This window comes from Stegostoma tigrinum, chromosome 29 (assembly GCF_030684315.1).
Source record: "Stegostoma tigrinum isolate sSteTig4 chromosome 29, sSteTig4.hap1, whole genome shotgun sequence".
NCBI lineage: Eukaryota > Metazoa > Chordata > Chondrichthyes > Orectolobiformes > Stegostomatidae > Stegostoma > Stegostoma tigrinum.
Window position 1 is genome coordinate 41191920 of NC_081382.1, and position 21927 is coordinate 41213846.

The following is a 21927-nucleotide window of genomic DNA, read 5'->3' on the forward strand; positions in this document are numbered from 1 at the left end:
AACTGCAGCCCCAATCCCTACAAAATCCTCAAGCCAACATCAAATCTGTACACAAATCCCAGTTTCAAACTCAATCCTCCATCCCAATGGCATCCCTACCCCCCATCCCCAATCCCTACCCCCATCCCCAATCCCTACCCCCATCCCCAATCCCTACCCCCATCATCAATCCCTACCCTTTGACTCCCATATCCTACCCTTCAATCCCCAATCCCTACCCCCATCCCCAATCCCTACCCCCATCATCAATCCCTACCCTTTGACTCCCATATCCTACCCTTCAATCCCCAATCCCTACCCCATCCCCAATCCCTCCTCCCCATCTCTACCTTCTGTCCCAATCTCTACCCTCTGCCCCCATAACCTACCCCTCAAACCCCAATTTCTACCCTCCATCCCCAGTTCTTATCCTTCATGCCGAGTTCCTAGCCTCAATCCCCAGTGCGTACCCTCCAGCTCCCAACCCCCAATCCCTACCCTCCGACTCAAATTCACCTGCATTCTCAAACCGTAAACAAAGACCCAGGATGAATCCCATTTTGGGCTGAAGGCCATTCCTAAATCCAGCCCTAATCATAGTACTAGCCCCATGAATCACAACCAAAACTCCAACTGGATCAAGACCCAAGCCCAACACCCAAACAATTTCAAACTGAAACACCAACATCAATCTAATCCCACCCTCCCAGTCCTAACACAACTCTTGCTTCCTACTTTAGCCTTTACCCTAATCTAGCCCGTCATGAACTCAACTCTACCCAAACCCCCAGCGTGGACATTCAGATGTTTCAGGTGCTTTGTGAATTGGGCAGTAATCGGCTAAAGAAAGTCACATTCTTTTCTGTTATTAAAGGGATATCTTTAATGATTGCTATTACACCCAGCATCAAAACCCCTGAAACAAACAGGAAGGAAACATCAAGCAATTGTCTAAATTCAAGGATTTCAGCATCAGGGCAGAGAAAGGACCAGCTCTTCCATAGCTCCCAATGTTCCACTCTATACTTTAGCCTTCTTCCTCCCATGACAGCATTGATTGCTTTTCACACCCTTTCTGCTGATGGACAGCTCAGTACGGAATTACCCATCGATGCTGACACTGCTTCCCAACCTTCTCAGTCACACAGCACACATCAACGTGACAAGAAATTCCACAGCACAGCCACTTTTCTGAGCTGAGTTCATTGCTCATAAATATCACCTTTACTTGCATTTACAATTGTTAGGGCCTTATTAGAGAAGTTTGCAGCACAGTGCATACAACAAGCTAAAGAAGAATCAAATGCATTAATTCTTCAGCCCCAGCAGAAAGAGTATACTGTCTTCGACTGCAAGAACAGAGGTTTATGAGGTGCAGTTTTGGTTGGATAGAATATTAATGTGAAACAATGCTTGTTTCATATGGATTTTCATCACGTTTGTTCAAAATATCACAGCACACTAATTGAAATCCATTGTTTTCAAGACAGGGGGGCATAGCTTTAAAGTGAGAGAAAAAGGATGTAAAAAAGGCACAAGGGATAATTGAATTTTTTTGCATTGAATGATTCCTATAAGTGGTGGATGGGGGCACAGTAACAACATTTTAAAGACATTTGGATAAGTACATGAATAGGAAAGGTTTGGAGGGATATGGGCCAAGCGTAGGCAGGTGGGATCAGTTTAGTTTGCAGACATGGTCGGCATAGACTGGTAGGACCGAAGGGTGTGTTTCTGTGCTGTATGACTGTATGACTCTAAGAGACTGGAAGTGGTAAAGAATTCCACAGATTCACTAGCCTCTGAGAGAGAAAGTTGCTCCTTATCTTTGAATAGGTCCTTGTACAGTTTTAGCAAATCTTCACTATTTTTAGACTCCATTCCACTTGCCTTGCCAATTACCTAAAGAATTTGGAGGCTAAATTTTTGTGATTTATGGACAAAAATCCTTCTGTTCTACAGCCTTCTGCAGTCTTTCTCTATTTAAGTAATATTCAGCCCCTCTATTATTCCTGCCAAAGTACATAATTTCATATTTTCCCACATTATATTCCGTCTGCTCGCTCCCTGAGATTGTCTCTATCCCTCTGCAGACCCTTTGTCTCATCCCTACCACTTGGCCTCCCACCTACTTCTGTGTCATCCATAAACTTGTGCTCCTAAGATGCTGCTTGGCCTGTTTTGTTCATCCAGCCCCAAACTTTGTTATCTAAAGTACATCCGCTTTCCTCATCCAAGTCATTGATATATATTGTAAATTACCACGGCCCCAGCACTGATTCCTGTGGCTCTTCACTGGTTACAGGCTGCCATTCCACAAACAGCCCTTTAATCCCAACTCTCTGTCCTCGGTTAGTCAATCTTCTATCCATGTTCATTTACTCCGTCCAACACCATGGGCTCTTATCTCAGTCATGATGTGGAGCTGCTGGTGTTGGACTGGGGTGGGCGAAGTCAGAAATCGCACGACACCAGGTTACAGTCCAACAGGTTTATTTGAAAACACAAGCTTTCGGAGCCTCATTCCTTCTTCTTTGAACTTTTACTTATAAATTCTGTGTCTGATACTACCTCTCTCACTAACACCTCAAAAGCTTGTGTTTTCACATAAATTTGTTGGACTATAACCCAATGTCATGCGATTTCTGATCGTATCTTATTAAGTAACCTCGTGTGGAATCTTATCAAACACCTCCTGAAAATTCCAATATATTATATCCATTGCTTCCCCTTTCTCTACTTTGCTTGTTTCTTGCTCGAAAAGTTCTAATAAATTCATCAGAGTTCCCCTTTTGATGGATCATAGTCTGTAATGCACTGCTATTACATCCTCTGTAACAGATTCCAGTGTTTTTCCAATAACAGGCATTAAGATAAATAGCTCATAGTTACCTTTTTTATCATCTCTTTCCCTTTTCTTTTAAGAAAAGCATCTTCTTCAACTGCCTCCTGCTTCCACCATGGCACCATTACCCATTGCTGTGACACAAGGTTCAGATCGATCTTCAGCAGGAACTGAGGTGATCGGGAAATGCTTCCCTTTTCTAATCCTGATTTTGTAACATCAGTGCCATCTTCCGCGGTGCCACATGATGAAAATCCAATGAAATTATCCTCAAACAAAATTGTGGACATGTACTAATTATAACAATAAAGAAACAGGGAACAAAAATGGAAATTGCCGGAGAAACAGTTCCGAAGAAGGGTCACTGGATCCGAAATATTAACTTTGCTTTCACTCTTCGCTGATGCTGCCAGGCCTGCTGAGTTTCTCCAGTAATTCCTGTTTTGTAGCAAATTTGGATTGTTTCCTGATGTATTTTATCCCAGACTTTCTTCAGGATGCTCATCGCTTGATACAAGTCGACATTGGAGTTTTCACTGGATTCCGTGCAGATGATATTTGTATGAACGGACATCCTCCGATAAAAGCAATTAAGATTTTTAATTAGACCTCGGTCCATTGGCTGAATCACTGAAGTGTAATCGAGAGGGAGAAACACAATTGTGTGGCTTTTAGCCTTTTCAGATAGGCTGAGCAGTTAGGGGAGGCAATGGCTAGATGTATTCATGCTCGGCTATTAAACTAAAATCTCTGCTAATGTCCAAGGGACCCGGATTCAAATCCTGCCACGACAGGCAGTGGAATTTGAATTCAATATGGAATCTGAATTTAAGGGTCTAATAATGAGCATGAAACCGTTGTCAATTGTCAGAAAAGCCATCTGGTTCACTAATGCCCTTTAGAGAAGGAAGTTTATCATCAATATCTGGTCTGTCCTACATGTGACTCCAGACCCACAGCAATGTGGTGGTCTCTTAATTTCCCCTCTGGGCAATTGGGGATGGGCAGTAAATGCTGGTCTGTCCAGTCATACCCACATCCTGTGAATAAATTTAACACAAAAGTGACACGGTCCTATTTCTGGAAATGCAAAGGGCGATCAAGATCAAATAAAAATTGTTGATATCATCAAAACCTGTGGTTTGTTCCATTAATGATTGGTAAACGGTCGATATGGCTTTGAACAGCTTGGCTTTTTGAGCTTGCTGATGATTAATATCTTTCAAACATGTTTGCAGAGACAAGAAGTCACATGCAATCTTTTGGTTTTATCTGCTGTGTATTTTTGTAGAAGGAGGAGTTGTTGGCTGCTTTATAAATATCTGTGGGATAAAAATTTTGAACAATTCCTTGACTACATGGACACTGTGTCATCCGGACTTAAAGTGTCTATCAAAACCCTTGTGGATAAAGTTCCTGTGATCTAAATTGTGAAAGCCAGCTGTTGCCGCAACTAAGATTGTCAGCGTCTAATTTCTTTGCAAAGTTTTCTCCAGAAAATCTTTAGTTAATGTTAAGCTGGACTTGGCTTTTAACTGTTCAATTATTTTTGAAGAAAGAATAGTCACTTTTTTTAGTATTAGTTTACCATCCACACTCTCACAGTCTTTTGTAAATTAGTGCACTTTACCCAAACGCCTGGTGAGTTGTGTTTGACATTGGGTCCCATTTGGATCTGTGAGCTCTTCCTCTGAGTGCCTTCAATGTCCCTGTGCCTGGTTTCAAGTTCTTGAAAGTTGAATGTACTCTTTCCAGCAGTTAGCCCTGAACTGAAATTCATCCTTTGTCAAGCTATACCATGTGCATTGGTCCAAATGGGGTCAGGGTCCCATTATAGTTTTAATTTTGTTTCTTATTATTTCTGATGTGAAAAAGTAAATGGCAAAGTGTGTGGGTTATTCGAAATAGATGGGAACAACAGCTGGTTGACTTGTCAGGTTACCCCTCAACTTTACATACAAGCTCTATACTTTTGACATAAGTCGTTGAAATTTGACTGCATCGTGGTGTCAGCCTATTATATTGAGGCATTCTGTGGCATGCTTTGTTGTTATTGAGTAGGTTATCCAGTGTCACACAAAATACACTTGTTTTTAAGTTCGTTAATGGAACATAAGCATCATTGGCTGGGCCCAGCATTTTCTGCTTGTCCCTAGTTGCCCTCTGAGAAGGGGGTGAGCTGCCTTCTTGGACCACTGGAGTCTACCTGCTACAGTTCGACCCACAATGCCCTTAGGGAGGGAATTCTAGGATTCTGATCCAGCAACGCTGAAAGAACGGCGATATATTTCCAAGTCAGGATGGTGAGTGGCCTGGAGAGGGTGGTGTCCCCATGTATCTGCTGCCCTTGTCCTTCTAGATGGAAGTGCTCATGAGTTTGGAAGGTGCTGTCAAAGGAATCTTGGAGTGAGAAGAAGGATGAGAGGGGACTTGATAGAGATGTACAAGATGATGACAGGCATTGATACAGTGGATAGTCAGAGACCTTTCCCCAGGGCAGAAATGACTATTATGAGGGGGCATAATTTTAAGGTGATTGAAGGAAGGTACAGGGGAGATGTCAGAGGTAGGTTCTTCACACCGAGAGTGGTGGGTGTGTGGAATGCGCTGCTGGCAGTGGTAGTGGAGTCAGATACATTAGAGACAATGTAGGATAATAGGTCAGCACAACATCGTGGGCTGAAGGGCCACGGTCTTATGGTCTTACGGTCTAACCCCTCATTCGTAGGCATTTACTGTGCTGTACTGTTCTGTGTTCTACAATGCAGGACAATATAAAATAGCCATTCATGAGTGTAGGAAATGGTTGTATAATGGGTCAATAAAATTAATATTAATTCACCCCTGTCTGGGTCGTGTTTGTATGTACAGGTGTTGTCAGTCAGACCATTGGAAATGAGGGTCCGCCTGTATATCCCTGGTTCAGACACTTTCTGGCCAACGGTACGCCCCAAGTTACTGAAGAGGTGAAGTGAGAATTAAAGCTGACTCAAATAAAATGAAAATTCTGCAATTGGTGAAAATCTGAAATAAGAAATAAACAAGCCGGAAATCCTCACCAGAGAGTACCTGAAGACAGAGAATCAGTGTTAATGTTTCACATCAACCACCTGAAAAATCCTCAACATGGCATGTTAGCTTCAACTTTAACCAACCTTTAAAATTCACAGGGAATAAATGTTCAAAATAAAAGATAGTCACCACAGTCTTACTTGGCCAGAAGGCTGATCTCCCATTCGCGACGGGGTGGTTTAACCTGAGGGTCACCATGCCTCAGGCTGGGGAGAGGTTGAGAAGGAGAGTTGTTTGTGGTAACGTCAACCAATGTGGGAACCAAACCCACACTGTTGGTGTCACTCTACATTGCAAACCAGCCATCCAGCGAACTGAGCTAACCACAACATCATAAGGGATCAAGGGCTATGGGGAGAGGGCAGGAAAGTGGAGTTGAAATGCCCATCAGCCAAGATTAAATGGAGGAGTGGACTCAATGGGCCGAATGGCCTTACTTCCACTCCAATGTCTTATGGTCTTACGGTCTAACCCCTCATTCGTAGGCATTTACTGATGTGATAGAGTCACAGCAACAGACTCTTCGGTCCAACTGATCAGCCCTCAGCCTCTGACACTGCAGAGAAAATAATCCAGCCCGTTCAGCCTCTAGCCTGAAACTCAAACCCAGTCACAGCGACATCCTCATAAATATTTTCTGCACCCTCTCATATTTAACAACATTCTTCCTATAGAATTGCACGTAGTATTCTGAAAGTGGCCTCCCCAATGTCCTGTACAGCTGCAAAATCACTCTCCCAACTCCTACACTCAATGTTCTGACCAATAAAGACATGTGCCAAATGTCTTCTTCACCAACCTGTCTACCCGTGATTCCACTTTCAAGCAACTATGAACCTGCACTCTTAAGGTCTCTTTGTTCAGCAACACTCCCCAGGGAGTGTTAACTGTATGCGTCCTGCCCTGATGTGCCTTTCCAAAATGCAGCACCTCACATTCATTTAAATTAAACTCCAGCTGCCCCTCCTTGGTCCATCTGATCAAGGTCCTACTGTACTCTGAGGTAATGTCCAATTTTGGTGCCATCAGTAAATTTACTAACAGTGCCTCCTGTATTCACATTCAAACCATTTACATAAATATGTCATTTATGTATTATATATATCAATTGTCATTGGCTGTCCTTTTATCAGAGGCTGCTTGGCCATGGATTCGGTTCCCAGCTCCATAGATTGCCAGGCTTGAGAAGGGCCAGATTTGAATTAACCACGTGTCGATGTGATGTTTCCAAGGGAGACGCTTTGGAATGTGACACACACAAAATGCTTCCACATTTTAGAGATAGGAAGAGGAGCCATATCAGGTTTCTGAGCTGAGGTCCCTGTGCGCTGACCAGACCACTCGGACGATCAGTGAGACAAACTCAGCATTAATTGCATCGCTCACTGACTGAACAGGCGACAAACCTGACTTGCACTGGGACTGGTTTGACAAATGACATCTCAAAGTTAATAGCATGATTCGCAAAAGTGAACCCAGATACAGATCAGAATGATTCAGGTGTCAGGCAGATAATCACACAATGAACAACACCAGAACCATCAAAATGATTGTTTAATAATAGGGATTAAATATCTTACAAACATGTCTCTGCTTTCAATCAATTCATATAAATTTGATTTTCGATACAGTGTTCGAGCGATGATTGTGGGATTTCCTGCGCAGGTCTGAATGCAGTGACAATGAGAGTTTTGAGAAGATTTGTAGCTCAGGTTGAGGTTCTGGATGTGAGTTTGCCCGCTGAGCTGGAAGGTTAGTTTTCAGACGTTTCGTCACCATTCTAGGTAACATCATCAGTGAGCCTCCGACGAAGCGCTGGTGTTACGTCCCGCTTTCTATTTATCTGTTTAGGTTTCCTTGGGTTGGTGATGTCATTTTCTGCGTTGGTGATGTCATTTCCTGTTCTTTTTCTCAGAGGATGGTACATGGGCTCCAAATCAATGCGTTTGTTGATGGAATTCCGGTTGGAATTCCATGCTTCTAGGAATTCTCATGCATGTCTCTGTTTGGCTTGTCCTACGATGGATGTGTTGTCCCAAAGTGGTGTCCTTCCTCATCTGTGTGTAAGGATACTAGTGATAGTGGGTCATGTCGTTTTGTGGCTAGTTGATGTTCATGTATCCTGGTGGCTAGCTTTCTGCCTGTTTGTCCAATGTAGTGTTTGTCACAAGTTCTTGCAAGGTATTTTGTAGATGACATTTGTTTTATTTGTTGTCTGTATAGGGTCTTTTAAGTCCATTAGCTGCTGTTTTAGTGTGTTGGTGGGTTTGTGGGCTACCCTATCAATCCTATCTTTGCATCATAATTTTATAGATTTCTATCAAGTCTCCCCTCAGTCTCCGTTGCTCCAGAGAAAACAGCCCAAGTTTCTCTAGGGATAGTGAGAACTGCTGATACTGGAGTCAGAGAGAAGTGTAGAGCTGGATGAACACAGCAGGCCAGGCAGCATCAGAGGAGCAGGAAAGCTGATATTTCAGGTCAGGACCCTTCTTCCTTGTAGCTCATCCCCTCTAATCCAGGCAGCATTCTGCTAAACCTCTTCTGCACCCTGTCCAAAGCCTCCACATCCTTCCTGGAACGTGGTGACCAGAACTGAATGCAGTACTTTAAGTGCGGTCTTTCACTAAAAGGATTGTCATGTTGTTGTTTGCGGATGTTCTGTGGAAGTGTCATATCAGACTCAAGCCATTAACTTTACTCTCTCTTCACTGATGCTGCCAGACCTGTTGAGTTTCTCCACCACTTTGTGAGACAGCTAGCTGTGAGCAATACGACCATTTTCTAACATGACAAAGCGATAACGCTTGGCGAAGTTCCCGACTGGTTCAAAAGTGTTTCAGACCTTCCTGAGGATGTGAAAGCTGCCTCAGAAACAGAAGTTCTTTTGCCGTTTTTGGAGTGCTTGCAAAATTCATGACAAGTTTGCATTTGTATTTCCGACATGCGATCGGTAACTGGGCAGGGAGAGGAAGTGTAAATGACCAAAAAATGTCTTTTTTTTTGCAAGAGTTTGCTTTGTAGCAATGTGAACAAGAAGTCAAAGTTAGTTTCAGTATGTCTAATGAATGGTTGCATTGATATTGAGTTATTCCAGTCTGTGCCTGTTTGCATCTGTTGTCCATATCTCTTGGAATCATCTGAAGGCAATATGTTTATGAGTGCAGTTGATGATATCCAGTTAATTATTAACATTAAGTGCAATTTCAGGCACCTTAAATTAGTTGCTGAGCTTCACTCTAGGACTTTGCAACATTGTTCGGTCACTGGGATTTCTCCCTAAATCTCTTCTCCTTTAAGGTTCCTTCTTGGTCAATCCTTTGCTCACCCATCTCCTTCTGTGGCTCAAGTTCAAAGCATGTTGGGTGGTCAGTGCTACAAAGCACGTTGGGGCATGTCAAAGGTGCTACATAAATGCAAGCAACTGTCGTCATGGGCCTTGAGAGTCGCCAGAATATGTCATTGGCTGCAAAACTGTTGTTGGTTATTTTGGGATGTGCAGTGGGTCAGTTCCTTCTAGATACTGTTATGTTATGGCACCAATATGCTACCAAGAAAAATATTATTTTGTGGCTGAAGCCAGGATCCAATTGCTGTCACAGCCCGAGAGTTAATTAAAGAGTGAAATTACTTTACATTTTATGCACTGTCAGCTTTGAATAAAACCAGGCCTCAGCTCAGCAAATCAAAATGAAAAGTAACCCTGGGTACCCATTACACAGGAGTGAGAGCACAATGCTGTGTAGTTTAGGGCCACTGGGATGGGGTCCAAGCCCATCACTCTTAAAAACGGGATAAAAATAAAGGTTGTAAAGCTTCCTTCACATCCCTGGGTTACCGCAGGGGCAAACAACTCACATTTACAACTCAAAGCCCACGGTTACACAGCTGCATCTTTATTTTGTTCACTCATGGGAATTAAACGGCTGACGGGGCCAAACATTTATCGCCTGTCCCTAATTACCCTGAAGAAGGCGGTGCGGAGCTGCCGTCCTGTCCACATGCTGTCGGTACAGCCTTCGGGAGGGAATTCCAGGATTCTGGCCCAGCCACAGTGAAGGGGCGGCGATATATTTCCAAGTCGGGGCGGCGAGGGGCTCGGAGGGCAATTTGAGGGAGTGATCCTACAGTCAGCAATTGTGATAGTCTTTAAAAAGAGGGTTCATTCACTCAACTTGCCATCGATCAAAACCAGTCGCTGTTTGATTCAGCCATGAGGATTTTTGAGGCAAATGTGAAACCTTTGAGGGCTACAGCCTGACTGAGAGGTTGTTATCTTCTGTTGTTGAGAGATTTCGGAAACTCTGAATACAGCATGCTTGTGGTGAGTAAGTATTGACGGTTACAGCACTCGGTGTTAGGAATATGAAAGTTTTAGGTTCAATTTGTTTCTTCTGAATTCAGGCTCAGGATAGCACTGGTTAGATGGAGATAGCAGGAACTGCCGATGCTGGAGTCAGAGATAACACAGCGTGGAGCTGGAGGAACACAGCAGGCCAGGCAGCATCAGAGGAGCAGGAAAGCTGAGGTTTTGGGTCAGACTGATGTAGGGTCCTGCTGCGTTTCTCCAGCTCCATGCTGTGTTATCTCTGGTTAAACTCGTATTTACTGCTCCAATGTACCTAATCACCTTATAGAAGGGACCTTCTTTCTACGAACAGATCCAGGCAGCAGGCCAGGGAGGGGGGTCATTTCAGGCGATTACCAGCCCCTGTCCCACAGCCACTTTGTCCTTGGAGAGGAACTGCACTGTGCCCATCAATGGTCTCGGCACCGTTAGGGAGCGGGTGGGCACCACAGTGGGGTGGAGACCTTCATTTTCCCCTACCCTTCTACTTGGTTTTAATCGGTGCCCCAACGCCCCACCTTCACTCTTTCTCCCATGTAAGCATTGCTCCTCTCGGGCTTTGCTGATTACTGTTTCCCTGGCCGTGAGAGGGTCCCCCCTGACCCCTTGTTGGCAGATGTATTGAATAAAATTATTTGCACAGTGGTGTTTTCCCTGAACTCCTGCCTTCATTTCCCATGCATGGTCGGACACAGGTGCCACCCACCCTTACTGAGCAGCAAGAGAAAATTGATAGCAGTAGCTTACAGGTAGCAGTGTGGTCTGTATTGTAATAAGGTAGGTGAGGAGAGTCAGACAGTGGGATTATTACTGCGCTGGCAATTCAGAGGCTTCAAACCCCAGCGTGAGCATTGCATGGTTTCAGTTAAATACTTACTTCTGAGAGTGATTGGTGTGTGCCAATGTTCTCGCTGCCTCTCGAGAGAAGTGGGCACCATTGGGAGATAATACAATTATTCCACTCTCCCTACCCCTCCATCCCTGTTAATGGTTTGCTTTGCCCATAAATATTCAACACATGGTTACTGGCGGTAGTTAAATCATTTAAAAAAAAACAGCCAGAGTGATTTTATGGTGGAAGTTCATTCAATTATGATTTTAAAAAAGTTACAAACAAAAAACGTCACGGTGATTTGGTGGTGGGAAAGCCGTTGCTGAGCGTGGTAGGAATTCTGGACATATGAAACAAAAAGCTGCTCTCAGTAAGGATGACTGTGAAACCCCACCTGGCTCATTAATGCCCTTTGGAAGGAGGCATTCCGCCAGCCTTACCCAGTCTGGCCCTGGAGGACAGAGACGGCTCACTTCTCACCCAGTTGATGGAAAATCAGTCTGATGAAGCACAATGGTCTCAGAGCTCCCTGGTCCAACGTGAGAGCAGGAGAGGCTCCAGCTGGTCTGTGTGTGAACAATGAGGTGCCATCTCTGTTCCAACGGTGCCATTTATATCCAACAAACAATGAGAAGGTACAGACCATGAAGTAGTGGAGGGCTTCACCTGGGCACTGACTCGCAGCTAGTCAAGCCACAGAGGCAAGGTAACTGGGTTAAAATGGGTAAAAGAGAGTTATATAGTGTCAATGGCAAATGTCTTGAGATAGTAACATAAAAATACCCACAGAGATCGCCTCACTCTTCTTCTGTCTGCCTTAACCCTCTTACAATCCCACACGGTTATAACAGCCTTGAGGCAGGTTCTGAACTATGTCCTCCAGGCTCAGCTTCTCTGCCTCAATGTCCTCCATGTCCTTTTCTATAGCTTTCATCTTCAGGATCTGTAGGTCGGAGGCTGCCTCCAGCTCCCGCAGCTTCTGATCCAGCTTCTGATCGATCACCCACCTCAGGGCTCCCATCTCCACCTCGGTTTTGTTCAGCATTTCCTCAGTCACTTGGTCAACCTGAAGGCTCTCTATCAGGGAAAGAGCAAACACAAAAGGGACATCACATAGTGACAGCAGCTGACCCCTGGGAGTAGGGTCTGCAGGACACAGGGAGCTCAGTGTGCCCACAGCTTGATGGTTTTTGGGGTTTAGTGATCCTCCCACCTCACCACCCAGGACTCAGTGACCCTTCACCACAGTGACCTCACAACCCAGGGTTCAGTGACCCCCGACCCTTGTGACCTTACAACTACGGTGACCTTATGACCCAGGGCTCAGTGACCCTTCAACAGTGGCCTTACAACCCAGGGTTCAGTGACCCCTGACCCTTGTGACCTTAAACTCCAGTGACCCTCTGACCCAGGGCTCAGTGACCCTATGACCCAGTAACCCCATGACCCTGAACTCAGTGACACTATGACTCCAGTGATCCTATGACCCATGGTTCAGTGACACACTGGCTTTAGTGACCTTATGTCTCTGGTGACCCTATGACCCAGGGCTCAGTGACCCTCTGCCCTAGTGACTTTAGGACTCCGGGACCCTATGACCCAGGGTTCAGTCACCCCCTGACCCTAGTGACTTTACGACTCCGGTGACCCTATGACCCAGGGCTCAGTGACCCCCTGACCCTAGTGACTTTATGACTCCAGTGACCCTATGACCCAGTGACCCTCTGACGCTAGTGACTTTATGACTCCAGTGACCCTATGACCCAGGGTTCAGTGACCCTGTGCTCCAGGGCATAGTCCCCATAGTGACCCTAGGGCCTTGTAGAGTTTGGGATCTCTCTCGGACAGCCTCAGCTCCTTGCCCATGAACATACCGACCGTCTTCAGTAACTTGGTTAACTGCTTCAGATCACGATTGAGTGACTGCTTTGCTTTCGTCACCTTCTTTCCCATGGCCTCTGTTTCATGAAGGACCTGTCACAGAGACAGAAGCCAATACAAGTTAAGCACGTCAGGTTGGCTCAGTTAGTAATGCACACCGCCGAGAGACAGTGCAGTATGGTCAGGGGTTAAAGCTTCTCTGGGGGAGGGCAGAATTCCAGACTGTGCATGGAAAGATCCCATAAACATTAGTGGCTGTCTCGGCCGACATTCTTTTCTGGGACAATGTGCATTTGAGCCATTGGTTCCATGCCTCCTTTGGGGATGGCCCCTGTGGCAATGCAGCACTCCCTCAGTCTGCCTTAGCGTCAGTGTTGAAACATAGAAGTGGATGTTGTGGTGGGTTGGTTCGCCGAGTTGGCTCATTGTTCCGTTACCGTGCTGGGTAACATTCTCAGTGCAGCCTCTGAAGAAGTGCCGGTGTGTTTTCCTGCCTGGCTTTTAAACGCTGGGATGCATAGAGGCTGGACTATCTCACTTCCGGTTTCCCTTCGCAGTGGAGTGTATATGAGGTAGAAGTCTATGTTATTGAAGGCTTTCTTCATGGAGTGCCAGGCTGCTAGGAATTCCCGCGCCTGTCCCGGCTTCACCTGTCCCAGGATTTTGGTGTTGTCCCAATCGAATTGGTGGTTCTCCCTACCCATGTGGGTGGAGATGAGGGAATATTGGTCTCCATGAAGGAAAGCCATTGACAAACACACAGAGCTAGACCCCACATACACTCCACTAGGAAGGAAACCCAGAAGTGAGGCAATCCACCGCAATGGATCCCAGAGTTTAAAAACCAGGCGGGAAAACACACCGATGCTTCATCAGTACCTTTACTCTCAAAGCTCTCAAGCTATTGCTCCCTTTCTCCTATCCCTCAGACGTCGCTCTGATCTCTCAGTCAGAAGGTCTGGTCTCAGGCAGTGCAGTACTGAGGGAGTGCTGCATGCTTGAAGGTGCGTCTCCTGGACAAGGTGTTACACCAGTGAACTATTCAAAGAAAAACACTCAGGGTTTTCCCTGATTGAGGGGTATAAAACTAGAGGGAGCAATGTCAAAATAAGAAGAAGACAGCAAGCCCAGGAAGCATCTAGAGGAAAGGAGATGTTGATGTTTTGGGGATGACTCCACTTCAAACGAGGAGAAATGATTCTGTCAGAGGGTTGTGAGCCTTTGGAGGTTTTGAGTATTTTTAAGGCAGGGATTTGATAGATTTTTGGTTATCTGTTGCTGTACGGGATTGTGGGGCTGGCATAATAAAAGGGATCAAAGTGTTCGCCAGCCATGATCGTACTGTACAGCAGAGCTGGCTTGGTGGGCCGAACGGCCTACTCCTGTTCCAAAGGAATAAGAACCAGAAAGTGCTGGAGAAACTGATCTGGCAACATCTGTGGGACAGACTAACAGGGTTAATGTTTCCGATCTGGGAAGTTCGAGACTGGGTTTGTTTTCACTGGAACACAGGGGGTTGAGAGGAGACCGGACAGAAGTTTACAAGATTGTGAATGGATGGACAGAGTGGAAAGAAGGAGGTTTTTTCCCAGGGAGGAGGGGTCAGTTACTAGAAGACACAGGTTAAAGGTGTTGGGGAGGTTTGGGGAGTGGAATGTAAAAGAGATGTGCGAGGCACTTTTTCTACACAAAGGGTGGTGAGCGCCTGGAACGCGCTGCCAGGGGTAGGGATCCTGTAAGTGAAGGGCAAACTGTGTCAGGCTTAGAGGGACAAAGGGCCTGTTCCCATGCTGACTTGTTCTTTGTTATTTGACTCAAAATGTTGACCCTGTTTCTCTCTTTACAGAAGCTGCCAGACCCTCTGAGTTCAGTGATAATAGTGAAGAAGGGTCTAGGCCCGAAACGTCAGCTTCTGTGCTCCTGAGATGCTGCTTGGCCTGCTGTGTTCATCCAGCTCCACACTTTGTTATCTCAGACCCTCTGAGTTCCTCCAGCACTTTGTTTTTAGTTCAGATCTTCAGCATCGTCTGCTTTTATTGGAGTTTTGCCCAGTACAATATTTATCCCTCCAGCAAAAATTAACTACCTTCTCATCACTGCAATATTGTTTGTGGGAGCTTGCTGTGTACATTGTAAATGTATTGTAAATGTACCAGCCTGCAATTGTACTTTGTACCTAGGGGGGTGGCAGTAAAGTGGGCCAGGATGTTCTGAATCACAATAGGTGCTACGGAAATGTAAATCTTTCCCTTCCTTCTAATTCCTCGCCTCCGTCTGGATTCTCTGCAGATGATCATATTTTTCTGCCCATGGGGATGATTTCTTGTTCCTAATCTATCAAACCCTCTTCATGTTGAGCATGCAAAATACAGGGGTGGTGCATGGCTGAAACATCTCCTGAAACATCAAAACTCTGCCTCTGAAATGGAGGAGCCGTCGTGGGCTGTGCAGCCCATCAAGTCTGCTCCACCATTCAATGAGATCCTGGCTGTTCTGATAACCCTCCACTCCCACTTTCTTGCCTTCTCCCCATGACCCTTCATTCCCTTCCTGATTAAAAATCTCTCTCATGCTTAACAACCCAGCCCCCTGCGGTAAAAAATTCCACGGATTCACTTCCCTCAGGGAAGGCATTTCTTTTCACCTCTGTCTTAAATGGATGGCCCCTTATAGTGAGATAGTGCCCTCTGCTCCTGCAGCCTCCCACGAGGAGAAACAACCTCTCCACAGCCACGCTGTCAAGTTTTCAAAGAATCTTGTATGTTTCAAGAGGGCTGTCTATTATTGCTTAAGACTGCAACAAGTACAGGCCCCTGCATAACTTGTCCTCCTGAGACAGGCCTTCCACACACAGGATCAACCTGGTAACACTTGCTTAGATCAAGGGCTGTTCACACTTCCTGGCAGGCCAAGCAACATCTCAGGAGCACAAAAGCTGACGTTTCGGGCCTAGACCTTTCATCAGAGAGCCCTCTCAGAGGCCTTCATCAGAGGGCTGTCTGATGAAGGGTCTAGGCCTGAAACGTCAGCTTTTGTGGCTCTCTGATGAAGGGTCTAGGCCCGAAACGTCAGCATTTGTGGCTTTCTGATGAAGAGTCTAGGCCCGAAACGTCAGTTTTTGTGCTCCTGAGATGCTGCTGGGCCTGCTGCGTTCATCCAGCTTCACACTTTGTTATCTTGGATTCTCCAGCATCTGCAGTTCCCATTATCACTGTTCACACTTCCTATTGGATTTGCCAACTCTGGCTCTATCCATTCCTGGTGGAGCCGTCACGGGACCTCCAGCTTCCAAACAGCCCCCGTCCACTCTCCCGCCAGCTGCTGCCTGGCCCTGTCAATCTTTGTGACAGTCCACTGCCCCTCAGCCAGAGGGCGAACAGGGCTATCTGCCCCCTCACTGCGTGATTCTCCACCATCAGTCAGTTCTATCCCTAACAGTCTATATTTTTACAACACCTACCAGGACAGACAGAAGGAAATTAACATTTTTTTTCGTTCTTATGGTTTTGTTTCACACACGATGTCTTGGAGATTTCTGACTCGGCCAGGTCAGGGTGGTAACCCATGGTGAGCACAACCAAAACCCAGGCTGTAAGGTTAATGAGAGTGTTACCTTGATGAGAGGGGCTTTTATTTTAGCTTTACCTTGGCAGATGTTTTGCTATCCTCCTGAAATTTCACCTTGAAAGCTGCAGCCTGGTGCTCCTGGGCGACCAATTGATCCTGCATGGTGCCCAGCTGAGTACGGAGCAAGCCTGATTGTGCAGCCTGGTCTTGGGCCCGACTCCTGGTTTTCTGGGCATCCTGGAAGTTAGAAGGAAGCCAGAGTTAGCTTCGTTTTGTTCCTTTCATTGTCTTGGGGTGGGGGGGGGGGGGGGGCAAGGCAAGATGTATGTCCCAGCCCAAATTGAGCAAGGCTTCCCATTGGATAGCTAAAACATATAAAATCAATCAGGCTGGGACGTTTTTCCCCTGGAGGGTCGGAATGTGTGTGTGTGTGTGGGGGGGGGGGGGGGGTGCCTTATTAAAGCTTACAAAATCAGGAGGGGCATGGACAGGGTGAATAGTGAAGGTCTTTTCCCCAGGGTGGGGATGTCTAGAACTACAGGGGCATAGGTTTAAGGTGAGAGGGGTAAGATTTAGAAGGGACCTGAGGGGCAACATTTTCACGTACAGGGTGGTGTGTGTATGGAATGAGCTGCCAGAGGAAGTGGTGGGGGCTGGTACAGTTACAACATTTAAAAGGCATCTGGGTGGGTACATGGATAGGAAGGGTTTAGAGGGATATGGGCCAAATGCTGGCAAATGGGACTAGATTAATTTAGGATATCTGGTCGGCACTGGACAGGTTGAACTGAAGGGTCTGTCTATGTGCTGTACAGCTCTATGACTCTAACCACATTGCTATGGGTCAGGAGTCACATGTAGGCCAGAGTATGAGATTGTGTCTCGTTCTTCTGTTCTCCAGAGAATACCAGCCAAACTGTTGTATCTCTCCATGGGTACAGTCTTTCCAGACCAGAGTCAGTCTCTCTTCCTCACTGCCTTCCGTCTTGGGCAAGGGGACCAGTCCTGCATGCTATACCCCAGGTGCACTCTCACAGTGTTTGATACAACAGCAGCAAGACCTCACTGTTACTGCACTCAAATTTATTCATGGCAAAGGCTAACAGACTGTTTACTGCCCTTGCATGCTAGCTTTCAATGACCTCTGATAAATAAGTCACCCTTAGACATCACTCCTTCTCAAACCTCTCAACGTTTGAAAAATATTCTGCACCTTTGTCCCTCCTGTCTCACACTTGCCCAGATTATATTCCACCTGCTGTATTCTTATCCACACAGCCTGTCAAAATCCCCATGAAGCCTCCTCACGCCACACATTCCCACAACGTTCTGGAGACCTTTTCTAATCAATCCCTTTCCAGAGGTGTCATTGCACATAGCTGGAGCAGGTGGGCCTTGAACCCAGGCCTCCTGGATCAGAGGTACAGACATTATCATTGCGCCACAAGAGCTCGCACAAACTCGTAAATATTACAATTGGTCCCATGTCGAATTGCATCCTCGTCACAGTTCACCCTCCCACCCCACTTGGTATCATCTGCAAACTTGGAAATGGTTCATTTTGTTCCTTCACCCAAATCATTCATATATATAGTGATTAGCTGGCATCCCAGCAGTGATCCCTGTGGCACCCCCACTTGGCAAGCTGTAACTATTTGAAAAGGAACTATTAATTCCTACTTAAGATAACAAAGTGTGAAGCTGGATGAACACAGCAGGCCAAGCAACATCTCAGGAGCACAAAAGCTGACGTTTCGGGCCTAAACCCTTCATCAGAGAGATCTAGGCCCGAAACGTCAGCTTTTGTGCTCCTGAGATGCTGCTTGGCCTGCTGTGTTCATCCAGCTCCACACTTTGTTATCTGGGATTCTCCAGCATCTGCAGTTCCCGTTATCTCTGATATTAGTTCCTACTCATTGTTTCTACTCCGCCAACCAGTTTCCTGTCCATCTCAGTGCACTTCCCCCAATCTCGTGCACTTTAACCTTGAACATTAAACTCTTACATGGGACTCTGTTAAATGCTTTCTTAAGTCCAAATACACTACATCAACTGACTCTCCCTTGTCAACTCTAGTTACATCTTCATAGAATTCCAACATAGTTTCTGTCTGTAATGGTTGCTAATCTCGCTTTTCAGATACCTATAAAAGCTTCTACGAGATATTTTTGTTTCTTGCTGTTGAGCATTTGTGTCCTATTTTCTATTTCTTGGGCCCAGGCCTGATGGCCTACATCTGTGTTTCAGTGTTGCTTGGATTGGGAATGATGCAAAGGAACTTTACAAAGATGGAAGCAGAAATACAGGGGTCTACAAATCAGGGCAAGATACACAGGCTGGGTCTCGTCTCTCCTGAAAATGCGACGGGCAGTCCCATCAAGGTCTTTAGAAATGACTCAACACACACAGAATGGGCTCATCACGTGATATAACTAGAAGTCGCTGAGATAAGATGGTGACCAAGTCCCCAAACAGGAATGGAGGAGAATCACCCAGACAGTGATAGACTCCGTTCCGCTGGAAGGGGTTGCAGTGAACAGTCTCGATACATTTACAGCCATGTTAGACAGGCAGATGTGGGAAAAATGAAGAGAGGGATATACAGTGCAAGATTTGGATGAGAAAAGGTGGGAGAAGGCTAGAATGGGACATAAACAGCATCGTGGACTAGTTGGGCTGAATGGCCTAATTCTATGCCCCATGTCCTACTTATATACAATGCACGAGGGCCAAATGCACTTATGATGCTTCCACTTCTCTCTCCAACTCTTGCTGTTCCAGCACAGCCATTGGAGACAGAAAGGGACTCGGCTTGGAGTGGGTTAAGTCCATGTGGGAGGGGGGTGAAGGGAGGTAATGGCGCTGCCCTTTGACCTTTGCGACACCCCGGCTGAGGTGCCAGGCCCTGGTGGCTGTGGTATTGCTGATGGTAGAGCTCGATTCGGCGACTCGCAATGCTCGTCGGGCGAGTGAGGTCTTTCTCTTCGCCTCCACCATCACCCTCTCCTTGACCGCACTCATCTTCCGCCAGGTCCCTTGACTTCGGACCTTACCAGCTGGAAATAGTCTCTTATTGTCTGAAACAACATTAAACAGCAGAGGTTCATTTTTGCTGCCAGCGGAGTCCCCAGCTGGGGGATGTCACTTTGAAACATTACAAACAAAATTCAGATGGTGCAGGAATGGTGTCGGGAACCATTTCTTGGCTCAAAGGCCAGTGATAAGGCCCACATTCCAATATTGTTAAGACTGAAACAACCAAATGCCACCCACCGACATTCACCAGTCTAATCCCCGTGCCCCGCACACTGTCACCATTGACTGCTTGATGTAAGGACATGAAGCTGGAACAGGCCATTCATCACCTCGAGCCTTTCCCACCATTTGATATGATCGTGGCTGATCTCATCTCAGCCTCAACTCCACTCTATAGCCCTCTCCCCACAACCCTTTAACCCATTACTAACTAAAAGTCTGTCTATCTCCTCAAATTTAGTCAGTATCCTGGCTTCCATTGCACTCTGGGGGAGTGAATTCCACAGATTCATGAAACTTTGCGAGAATTTGTTTCTCCCCATCCTGCCCCTTGTCCTAAAATCCTCTCATTGTAGATCGCCTGGCATGCGGAAACATCCTTTCTAAGTTTGTCCATGTTAAACCCTATCTGCCAAGTTTTGGCCCATTCGCCAAATCTGGTCATTCCTTCATTACTGCTTTCTTTCCCGCCTATTTTAGTGTCGGCCATATTGTGTCATCCAAACCTCTCACCCACTCACTCTCACCATTGGCCGCCTGGCACTCGATCCCACCATACCCTGCCTTCCAATTGGCTGGTAAACGGTATCCCTGGCGTGAAAGGGTGCTTTGGAATTGGGATGGGACTGTACCTTCCAAAGTTTTCAGCAAAGAGAGTCCGTCCTCTTTGATGCGTCTGACTTTCTGAATTGACTCTCTTGCAGAGGCCTCGGAAAATTTAACACGCCTCAGAAGCTAAAAGAGAGAAATATGGTCAGATCTTCCGAAACAGGGGAAGGTGGAGAAAAGTTCAGGCCTTTGAGTGCACTTTGAGCAGTCCGTAAGGTCACAGCTTGAAGGAGAGGCCATGGCCTAGTGCTGTTATCGCCGGTCTGTTAATCCAGAGACCCAGGCAATGTTCTGGGGACCTGGGTTTGAATCCCGCCACGGCAGATGGTAGAATTTGAATTCAATAAAATATCAGGAATTAACAGTCTAATAATGACCGTGAATCCATTGCCAACTGTCGGAAAAAAACCCATCTGGTTCACTGATGTTCTTTAGGGAAGGAAATGGCCTTCCTTACCTGGTCTGGCCTACATGTGACTCCACAGCCACAGCAAGGTGGCTGACTCTTAACTGCCCTCTGGGCAATTAGGGATGGGCAATAAATGCTGCCTGGCCAGCGATGCCCTTGTCCCATGAACGAATTTAATAAAAAACTGAGTTTCATTTCCTTGACTCTTTGTTGGTTAAGAATTGTTGAACTCACCATTAAGTGTATCCAATTGCTCAGTTTCCCCCGCTCACTGAGGAGAAAATTTCAAACTCTCATAACCCTCCAGAATCAAACCTCCGTGGAGCCTGTTGAGCCGTGATCTAGACTGGCTGAGTTGGGGAGAGGGGCCGAATGGCCTGGTACTGGCCCCATCCTCACCTCATCAAACGTCTCCTTGGTTTCCATTCCCATCATAAAGGCCTTGACTCGCGGTTCCAGCTCAAGAAGCAGCTTCTCGATTTGCTGTTCTGCAGCCTGAAGAGCACTTTCCAAATTCTCAGTTTCAGCGATGAAACTGTTCCAGCCCTTCAGCAAAATTAAAGGCGAAACAACGTGAGCAGGACAGCCACAAAAAGCTCAGCACTGCAGCTAGCTTCGAGACGAACAGAAAGCGCACAGATCACGTAAAACAAAGAAGGAAATCAAAGAGAGGGCACGAAACAAATATTAGCAAACAAGATAAAGGAAAACCCAAAGACGTTTTACTCGTAGATAAAGAACAAAAGAATAGATAGGGGAAAATTGGAACCTATCAGAGATGAAGAAGGGAACTTATGAGAAGATGCAGAGGATAAAGGAAGAATTTTAAATGAATTTTTTGTCTCCATATTCACAAAGGCGTGGGTCAATGTGGGAATTGTAATTCCAGAGGAGCAGTGTGACATATTGGACAAAATAATCAGAATGAGGGAGAACGTGTACCTTGAGGAATACATGAAGAGAGAGTTTTTGAGTGCCAGTGCACAGGTCCCTAAGGTTGCAGTATGGTGGATAAGCTTGTAAACAAGGCAGGTGGGCTGCTCTCCTTCGCTGGCAGAGGTATAGGACACAAAAACAGGGATATAATGCTGAAGCTGTAACTCAGTATTGTGCGCAGTTTTGTTCAGCGCATG

At 46.1% G+C, this 21927-nt stretch overlaps 1 protein-coding gene across 1 annotated transcript in view; it reads right to left on the reverse strand.

Moving 5' to 3' along the window:
- Window positions 1-7463: 7463 nt before the first annotated feature.
- Window positions 7464-21927, reverse strand: part of lamc3 (laminin, gamma 3) — a 143167-nt gene continuing 128703 nt past the window's right edge. Inside the window, exons 23-28 of the mRNA XM_059638130.1 lie at window positions 21194-21340; window positions 20409-20511; window positions 19396-19598; window positions 16600-16758; window positions 12948-13047; window positions 7464-12150 (exon numbers count right to left, since the gene is read on the reverse strand). Of these exons, the coding sequence (XP_059494113.1) occupies window positions 11900-12150; window positions 12948-13047; window positions 16600-16758; window positions 19396-19598; window positions 20409-20511; window positions 21194-21340 (963 nt within the window). The 3' untranslated portion in view covers window positions 7464-11899. The remainder of the gene's footprint in view (window positions 12151-12947; window positions 13048-16599; window positions 16759-19395; window positions 19599-20408; window positions 20512-21193; window positions 21341-21927) is intronic.